A 9,423-nucleotide genomic window follows, 5' to 3' on the forward strand; every position below is an offset into this window, starting at 1 on the left:
CACACATATATGTATATATACCACTAGTTCTGTGTTTAGCAGTGATGCTAGAGATACTAACACAAAAGTAACTGATAGGCAGAGGTAGTATATTTGTGTGTGTGTGTGACCAAGATAAGAAATGAAATATAAACCACTATTAGAAATATTAATATTATAATATTAATATTAGAAAATACAAAAATATTTGCTATGACACTAACAGAAGAAAAATCATAAAATGACATTCATGGATGTGGAAGAAGCATTAGACACACACACTCAAGTTAAATGCATCCAGTATAATAGGAACTGAGGATTATTTTCAAACCATGATCAAATACATATACTTAATTACAAAATCTAATAACTAAATGGGGAGATCCTAAGACTGTCCTTCCAGAAACATGACATGGATTGCAACTACCTCTACAACTACCAAACACTGTACCAGAGGCACTAGTCAACATAAGCACACCAGAGAAAGTATTTAGAGCCACACAAATTGGAAAGCAAAAAGAAAACAAAACCGTATTTATATTCATGAACATAATTATATCTGAAAAATCCAAAAGAAACTATCTAGGCTATTATAAACAATTAGAAAATTAAATGACATAATAGCACATAAATTAGTAATTACCATAAACAGAAAATTAGAAAATGTAAGACTCCATTTGTGGTAGCAAAAATTTTATGAATGTAAAGTTCTTTTGGAAATACCAGTCTAAGGAGGAAAGATAAGAAACAGGCCGGACTTGGGAGATGGCTTAGTCAGTAAAGTGCTTGCCATGTACCTGGGTACCTGAGTTCAGATCCCCAGCAGCCATGTAAAAAGCCTGAGTAGGAAAAAAGCCTGAGATGGAAAAAAGCCTGAGATGGGGAAGCAGAGACAGGTGAATGCCTGGAACTCGCCAACCAGGCAGCACAGCTGAAATTGGTAAGCTTCAGGTTCATTCTCATGATCCTGTCTGAAAAGGTAAGTTGAAGAGTGATGAAGGAAGACAGGAAGCATCAACCTCTGGCCTCTACATGCACTGGCACACATGTGTACATGACACCCCACCCCCCAACACAAAACAAATAGGCTAAGAATAAATATACAGACAATTCAAAATATAACAATACTCACTGGAAAAAAACAAAATACTACTTTCTCCAAAATGACAAAGATAAAAAAATAATACATAGTATAGATCAATGTTTCAGAAAAACAGAAATTTACATCCCCCCTCAGATTTAAAACTTGTAAAAACACACAAAAAGTACTACATGCTGGCACTTCTGTCATCACAAAACCTTATGTGTAAGAATTATAGGCATATAAAAAAATACTGGAAGGCAAATATCAAACTATTAATAGTCATCTCTAAAAGAAGGAAGGGATTACAGCTGATTTTAATTTTCTTTGTGTTGGGGGAAACAACTGTCAACATGAAATTTTGGTCATAAAAGTAAATATTTTAAAGTGATTTCATTTCTAATTTTCAAGTGTTCTCTCCTTGTCTTGTTCACCACAGATAGGAGACGGTGAACTCCACGAGCAGAGACCATAGCCCTCATTCACTTCTGTAACTCCAATAATAGGAGCAGTGCTGGGCAGCCTCACGCAGAGCACTCTTCCATCACGAACCTTTGAAGTCTCTCTGAGAGCTTGTTTCCAGCTGCTGTGACTGTGCCACCGTTTTTAGCATCTCCTGAATGACCACCCGGTCACTGTTTCCAGCATCACTACATGAAAGAGTAACAATTACATACATGTAAACATTTATCAAGTATTAGGCCCTTATTCTTAATCTGTTATAAGGAAAAAACTGTTTAAAAGCTTGCTTTCTTTCCTTTCTAGACAGGGTTTTGCTAGGTAGCCCACATTTATTCAGAATTTGCAATCCTCCTGCTTCATCCTCCAGAACACACTGCAATTCTTGGCTAATACTGAAATATCTTGTGTTTGAAATTTAGGCATGGTGGTGCACGCCTTTAATCCCAGCACTTGGGAGGCAGAGGCAGGTGGACTTCTATGAGATCGAGGTCAGTCTGATCCTCACAAAAGTTCTAGGCCAACTGGGGCTACAGGGAAACCTAGTTTCAAAAAGCCCCCCCCCCAAAAAAAAAACCAAACCCCCCAAAACCCAGATCTTTTTTCTTCTTACAACTAATGATATGTAATTACAATTTTTAAAGTAAACAGATTATCACTGAAAGCTTAAGCTTGTTCTCAATTTACCATTACTTAAAGAGCAATAATAATTTAGCAAATATTTTGATATTACTTTACCCACTATGGAAAGCTTAGACTACAGCTAATTTCTCAATTATCTATAATTATTAAAACATAAAAATAATTATAAAATACCAATGTAATCTCCAGTCTTTTCCCCCAGCACTAAAGCACTAAGGTCTGAGAGAAGGCCATTCTTAGTAACAGCACTGAACTCATTCAAGGACTTCGGTAGGAAATAGATTAGGCAAAATGAGCTTAAAATACAAACTGCTCACTAATTACAGTCACAAACTTGTCATTTTAATCATGTTACTGCTTTAGTGGATAAAAGCCCCTCTAACAGAAATAATCTGTTTAGGCTGACTGAATATTCATTTCAAACATCTGAAAACAAACATAATTTCTGGCTTTCTTTTACTCGGAAGAACACATGGGAGTAGGAAGAGAGAGAGCAAACAGTTTTATTTTCCCAAGAAGTCAGTAAGTTTTCCCAGCTCACTACAGCTGGATCAGAACATCACGATCCTGGACTCCTTTGTGATCATTTTCCTACACAGAATCCAACACATTTCCCACTTGTCTATGGAATTAACACTGAGTTTTATAACTAGGCCCATTCCCACCACTCATCTTTCTCCTAATTTTTTTGACAAATCTAGGGAAAACTATAAAACCAGATACTGCATATCATAACCCACATAGAGCTTCTCACACAGTGCCTGCCAGCAAACACACATACACATTAGTTCAAAACTCTCCTGGTCCGGCTTCCTTCATCCTGTTCCATCTCCTTGACAGGAACATTCACTCTGGCCCTGGTGCCATGGCCAACAGTTGCCCTTGCCTGAAAGGTTTCTGTTCTACACCCCACAATGCCCGAGCCTCACAGAGCCCTGACACTTCACCCCACACTGCAACATGAGTTTCCCATGTCTCACAGCAAGATTCTGATCTCACCATCCCTTGACAGATATCAGATGTTGGCTGGCAGACTATTATAATACCCTCCAACCGAAACACAGAAGAGCAAAACATGGTCAAGAAGGCTTGGCCATTCAGTTTCTGAAAGATTCATTCCAGACATGATAAACTTTTTAGACATATTTTGCTCCTCAGTACTGAGTCAATGCAACTTAACAAAACTTACTCATGATATAAAGAGTGTTGTGAAAGACGACAAGCTCTGCAGAGAAGATCTAAAGGGATCGCAGAGTTGTCCAAGAGAGCACAGTAGGGCAGCACCAGGCTGTTGAGGAAGGCAGCTTTCCTCTACACACTGTGCTTTCACACTAAGACCTTACTTCAAAAACAAATCTGTATCAAATTCTTTTTCTTTTTTAAAAAAATATTTATTATTTTTATTTTATGTGTATGAGTATTAAGCCTGCATGTAAGTAAGTGCACCCATGTCATGCAATGCCCACAGAGGACAGAAGAGGCTGTCAGAATCCCCTGAAACTGGAGTTACAGACAGTTGTTAGCTGTCATGTGGGTGCTGGGATTCGAACCCAGGTCTTCTACAAGACCAACCAGTGTTCTTAACCACTGAGTCATTTCTTCAGACCCCTAATTCTTTTTCTAAAAACACTTAGCAGCAATTTACCTGGGATTGACTTCAAGGTGGTAGTTACTTGCAATGGTGCTGATTTCAATTTTCTTTTTAGATGGAGTCTGTGGACAGAATAAAAATTGTTTAACACTTATTTGCTAGCATTTTCATTTGTTTTTCTGTTATCACATGAACAACAGAACTTTACTAAATAACACTTTGGGCTAGCCTCTGTCAATGCAACTTCATTAACCCCATTCTTAATATGCAAACAAATGTGTTTATATACAGTTGTATTACGTGTTCTATTTTTGTTGTGATTGCTTTTTTCTTTTAATTTCCAGAAATCCCCAAGTCATCTTCAATTATCAAATCAGTGTCAACAATCTGCATATGTCTTTTCAGTCTTTTATAGAATAAACACAAAAATAAAGGAAAAAATATATTTATAGTATCAGTGTTTCCTACAAAAAAATAAAGCATAAAAAGAGGAAATTATATCCATATCTCTATTTTGCATTTCCCACTTAGAAACATCTCCTGGCAATCCCTCTCAGACAGCTGGTATGAGGTCCTGACTGTATCAGCTAACTATACTGATGGGCCTCACTATGCCATGCTGTGTGTCTGCACTGCCTATCCATACACAAGTCTGTGCAACAAGAAACTAACATTCACTTTCCATTAGCAACAAATACTTTGTTAATATTCCTACCGACTGTAGGTTTTCTTATGCCTTTCAACTTTTGTGAATTTGACTATTAATTTTCCTACCAATAAATAGCTATTCCAGCACTTTTTTTTTTTTTTTTTTTTGGTCTTTTTTGGACCGGGGCTCTCTGTAGCCCCAGCTGTCCTGAAACTATGTAGACCAGGCTGGCCTCAAACTCACAAAGATCCACCTGCCTCTACCTCCCAAGTGCTGGGATTAAAGGCGTGTGCCATCATGCCCAGCAGTACTTTTTAATGTATTTATTTGGCTCATCCATCTCCAATGATTTGAAATAGAACTTCCATCACATTTCTGGGCTACCTGGTTTCTACCTGAATTTTAATGTTATTGTTTAGAATATATACTAGATTCAACAACTTGATTACTTGAGTTTCAGCATCTTTACATACTACTGCCCACTTTTAATTCTGACCAAGCTGTCTTTCTGCTGTCAATTTGAGAAATCATTTATCTAATATGTTCCTTTCAAATATTTTCTGGCAATCACTTTCTATTGATTTTACGTTTGCTATACTTTACCTTATAGACTTAAAATTCATACATATCCTAAATTTCTTTTCTATAGTTTCCTGACCATCAGGTAGCTCAAACAGTCTAAGAAATTTTATTCTAAGACAGTTAATATTTCATCTTACCATTTAAGTATTTAAATCACCTGGAATCTAAGATGATAAATTTATAACACAGGATTCATCATTATTTTCCAATCGGTAACTAGCTATGATGGCTTATCCTTTTCCACAAATTAGAAATATACCTTCCACATTTATGGGTTATTTGGTTCCACTTGTTAAACTTTACTGTTTTGACCTTAAATTGTGATTTGCCATCCTCTAACATAAGCCACATGCTACAATTTGAATCTAAAATGCCACCCACAGGCTACTGTATTCAAGCTTGGTCCTTAGCTACTAGTGTTATTTGGGGATGTTCTGGAAACATTAGGAGGCAGGAAACCTAGATGAATAGGTAGACTGGGATGGCTCCTTGGGGTATCTTATCCCTGGTTCCTTCCGCAGATACCCTGTTCCCTGTCCAGCATGAAATGAAGCAGCCCTTCTCCATCACAGCCCCCCCATCCCAATTCCTTACAAGAGCTTAAAAATAGAGTCAACTGACCAGGGACTAAATCTCCTGAAGTGAAGTCAAAAACAAACCATCTTTCCTTAAGTTAGTTTATATTAGGTAATTTGGTTAAATGGATGAAAAAGAGAACTAAAATACTTATCTTTCATAATTACTGTAGCTAGCCTCTGAACTGTCTTCTTCCATGTGAAATTTAGGATGGAATTATGTAATTTTTTAAAATTTGAAATTTGTACCATAAACCTGAGAAAACAGACTTAAATACAAAGCCTCCCAACCGACAGCACCTTCGTCTTTCTACTTGTTCAGCTTTTCGTCCTCAAGTTTTCTTCCCGCACTCCTCAAACTTAATCACATTAGCCTAAAATCCTACAGATGAATAGCACTACCATCCATAGGAAGCAGTCATTCCTTTTTCAATACATAATGTTCTGAAGACCCATGTTCTTTATTTAACTTGAGCTAGAGACGGGAGAACCCCTAGAAGCTCACAGGCCAAAAGGTCTGACATAAGCAACCCAAAGAGACACTGTCTAGAACAAAGTGTAAAGGTCAGGACCAACATCAAAAGATTGTCCTGAGCTACACATACACACATACATACATACATACATACATACACACACACACACACACACACACACGACGCCACTTCAGCTAAATCTGAAACACCGTCCTGTCCTTAAGAAAACAGAATGACAGCGCACTGCACAGTGCATGTACCCAAAGTTTGTCCAGGGTAGGATCACAAGAAGCTTCTCACCCTCCAGTTCCTCAAGTTGTTTCTCCCAGTGGTGACCCCAGCTTTCCTAGCAGCTTGATTTCACTTTTTTTTTTTTTTCAAAATCATCCCTTTTAGCTGCACTTTTGCTCTCAAAACAATGAACTTCAAAAATCTGATTCCTGTTCCAACAGACACACCATCTTACTAGACAGTATGAGTGATTCCCACCCTCTACCTTTTAGTCAAACTTTCTGCTGCTCCTGTTTCCTCTCTGAGACTTGAGCTTAGTTTTAATACTTAGGTCTACATACCAGCCACTCTCAACATCAGGATTACCTGTCTTTAAGTCTAGGTAGCTGTGGGCAGGGAGCAATGTAGACACTACCAGGATTGAAAATCCCTGCCAGGAACATCTGGAGAGCCATAAACTGAAATGCTTACCGTGATAGTTTGATGTTCAATTCTCAACTTTTCCACTCCAACTCCATAAAGTTCTCGTAGAATACACATGATTCTTGTCTTTTTCCCAGCACCTGATGGTCCGTATACTAACAGGTGGGGAAAGTCGCCACACTGCACCTGGGTGAAAAAGAACAAGGTAGTTTTTCCCCTTAGTCATATCGAGGTGTTCCAGTTAAAACCAAACTACTTTTTTTACACACCAAGTTGTTTACCTTCCAAACTCCAAGTACAAATACACACACACACACACACACACACACACACAAACACATATTCACCCAACTCTGAAATGTTGATTATTCCCCAGGCGTTAAACTAACAGGCATAGCACAGAACATGAAAGACACAACACTAAAAATAGTAACTCCCAAACCAAGCTGAGAAAACTTGAAAATCAAGGGCTGACCATATATGAAATCAAATTTTTGTAATTTTACCATAGATGTTTGTCCTGCTTGATCTCCCAGAAACAGTCCTCCTAAGAACTAGGGGCACTGGTTCACTTTTACTTGTTAATTTAACTGGGGGGTAAAAAAAAAAATTTCACCACAGAGCAGGGATTCGAAAGGAGACAGTTGAGTGTGCTGTTGAAACTAACGCCACTACAGGCACCTGGGCTTGACCTTGTTAAGAAACAGCGAACAGGTGCAGATTTAAAGGCAAACTTATTAGCATGTAAGATTAGTTGTACTAAACTCTTGCTCAAAATGTGTATTCCCAATTCCATCAAGAAGTAACCATGGATAATCAAATAAAATGTATCCTATAGCCAGGAAACATAAAATCAAAGCTATCGTTAGAAAATGCAGTCTGCATAAAAATGTAGTGTTCATATAGATCTATTTTAAAGTAATATACATGCAGTATCAATAAAACTTTCAATTTCATAGTACCAACTCTAAAGACTTCATAGAGAAGACGTAGTCATTTAAAATAATTTCTCATTTTAAAAAAGTAACAGTATCTGTTTAACTCTGAAAGCGTTTAGTAACTGAAGAACAGAGTGCTGAGCAAAGTCATCTCCGCCAGCTCCCCATCTCACAGAACAGGGGCTTCCCGATCCTTGTCCTCCCTGTTTTGGATGACACACACGCCACTTCCTACAACTGGGGTTCGCCCTTTATTATGCAGCTCCCGGGCCTCCTGGAGGTCCCAGACCAGGCTCTGCACGTACTCCTGCCGGGAATTTTGCACACATCGCCCCCCATATGGTGCCACTCTCCCCGGGGCTCCGACTGGGACGCCCCACTGCGTCGGGCGCCACTTTCCCACACCCTCCCGGGGTATCCGCAGCGGACCTCCGGGCGGCAGCTCCCGGGCGGCTCACCAGGTTGCGCAGCTGCGCCGCCTGCTCCTTGTGATAGTCCAGCCGGCCCAGGGAGCACGGCCGGTACTTGTCCACCCAGAGGCTCATAGCAGCGCCAGGTCCAGCTGGTCCGGGTCTTCCTATACCCAGACAAGTTTTCCCGCGAGCGCCAAACCTACTGACGTCACTACCGGTCAGGGATGAAAGTTCTTGGTGGAGGAACTACGGAAGCCGATTGGGGACTCTATTAGTGCCCGCATTAGCGCCATCTAGTTACAAGGTGCGTGGTTTCACCATTTTCTCTTTGTTCTCCCTGTCTATGGTATTTCAGAAACCATTTGGCACAATTACATAAACATCTCTAATACTCCGGGCGTCAGATCTGAGTGCTCAGGGAAGGCAGTTTCTCGACTCGTTTCATTCACTCATTCAGTCAAATTTGTTCTACAGAAATTTACTAAATATCTGTGTATGGCGAGCACTGTTCTTGACACTAGGGTATATCCATCTCGGGGTTTCTCTCATTTGGCAGGCATCCAGGAGACTTTATTGAATAAATTTATTTTTTAAAAAAAGACTTGATCTTAATTTTTTAAAATCTCCATTGCACCAAAATTTTAATGGATTGAAAGTAACAGAATCAAAAAAGTGTGAAAGACTACAGAAGGCCTGTAGGGGACAAGACATGGGGTTAACATGCTAACTTGCATACAGAATATTTGAAAGCCCTTCTAGTTAAAAAGCAAAGAATATGAAAAAGGAAAAAGTTCTGCCTCTCAAGCCCATGTCCAAATTGCATAGTGCTCCTCAGTTGCACCTTGCAAAATGACTTTTCTACTTATAATATTGATTGATTATTTATTAATTTTAAAAAATATATTTACATCTAGGTGTTCGTGTCTGCATGTGTGCCAGGTTTGTCTGTGTGCCAGGTTCATGCGAGTGCTCATGGAAGCCAGAAGAGAGCCTGATCCCCTGGTGCTGGAATTACAGGCAGTTGTGAGCCACCAGCCCTGGGTGCTAGGAACTGAACTTAGCTCCTCTGGAAGAACATCAAGCCCTGTTAACTGCTGAACCACCTCTGCAACCCGATTGCTTATTTACTGTATGCTTTTATTTTATATTCTTTTAATTTTTTTAATTTTGGGGAGACAGGATCTCTCTGCAGCTTCAACTGGCGGTGGAACTAGCTGTATAGAGGAGGCTGACCTCTGCCTCCTGAGGCATGTGCCACCACACCCACAGCATTTAATGTTCTTATTTAAAATTCCTAATCATGTTTTTTTTTATTGGAAGTTCTTGCAGGACTGTAATTGATTTCCACATACATTTATGTATTTAGTTAGTTATTTCTTATTTA

The 9,423-nt window shown here is 39.2% G+C and overlaps 1 protein-coding gene across 1 annotated transcript in view; it reads right to left on the bottom strand.

Annotated features, from left to right (window-relative positions):
• Positions 1-8,247, bottom strand: part of Rfc3 (replication factor C subunit 3) — a 15,772-nt gene extending 7,525 nt beyond the window's left edge. Inside the window, exons 1-4 of the mRNA XM_008825012.2 lie at positions 8,085-8,247; positions 6,737-6,874; positions 3,807-3,874; positions 1,613-1,710 (exon numbers count right to left, since the gene is read on the bottom strand). Coding sequence (XP_008823234.1) covers positions 1,613-1,710; positions 3,807-3,874; positions 6,737-6,874; positions 8,085-8,171 — 391 coding nt within the window. The 5' untranslated portion in view covers positions 8,172-8,247. The remainder of the gene's footprint in view (positions 1-1,612; positions 1,711-3,806; positions 3,875-6,736; positions 6,875-8,084) is intronic.
• Between the last annotated feature and the right edge of the window lie 1,176 nt (positions 8,248-9,423).

The sequence above is a fragment of the Nannospalax galili genome, unplaced genomic scaffold, assembly GCF_000622305.1.
Source record: "Nannospalax galili isolate Female #2095 unplaced genomic scaffold, S.galili_v1.0 scaffold768, whole genome shotgun sequence".
In the NCBI taxonomy this organism is placed as follows: domain Eukaryota; kingdom Metazoa; phylum Chordata; class Mammalia; order Rodentia; family Spalacidae; genus Nannospalax; species Nannospalax galili.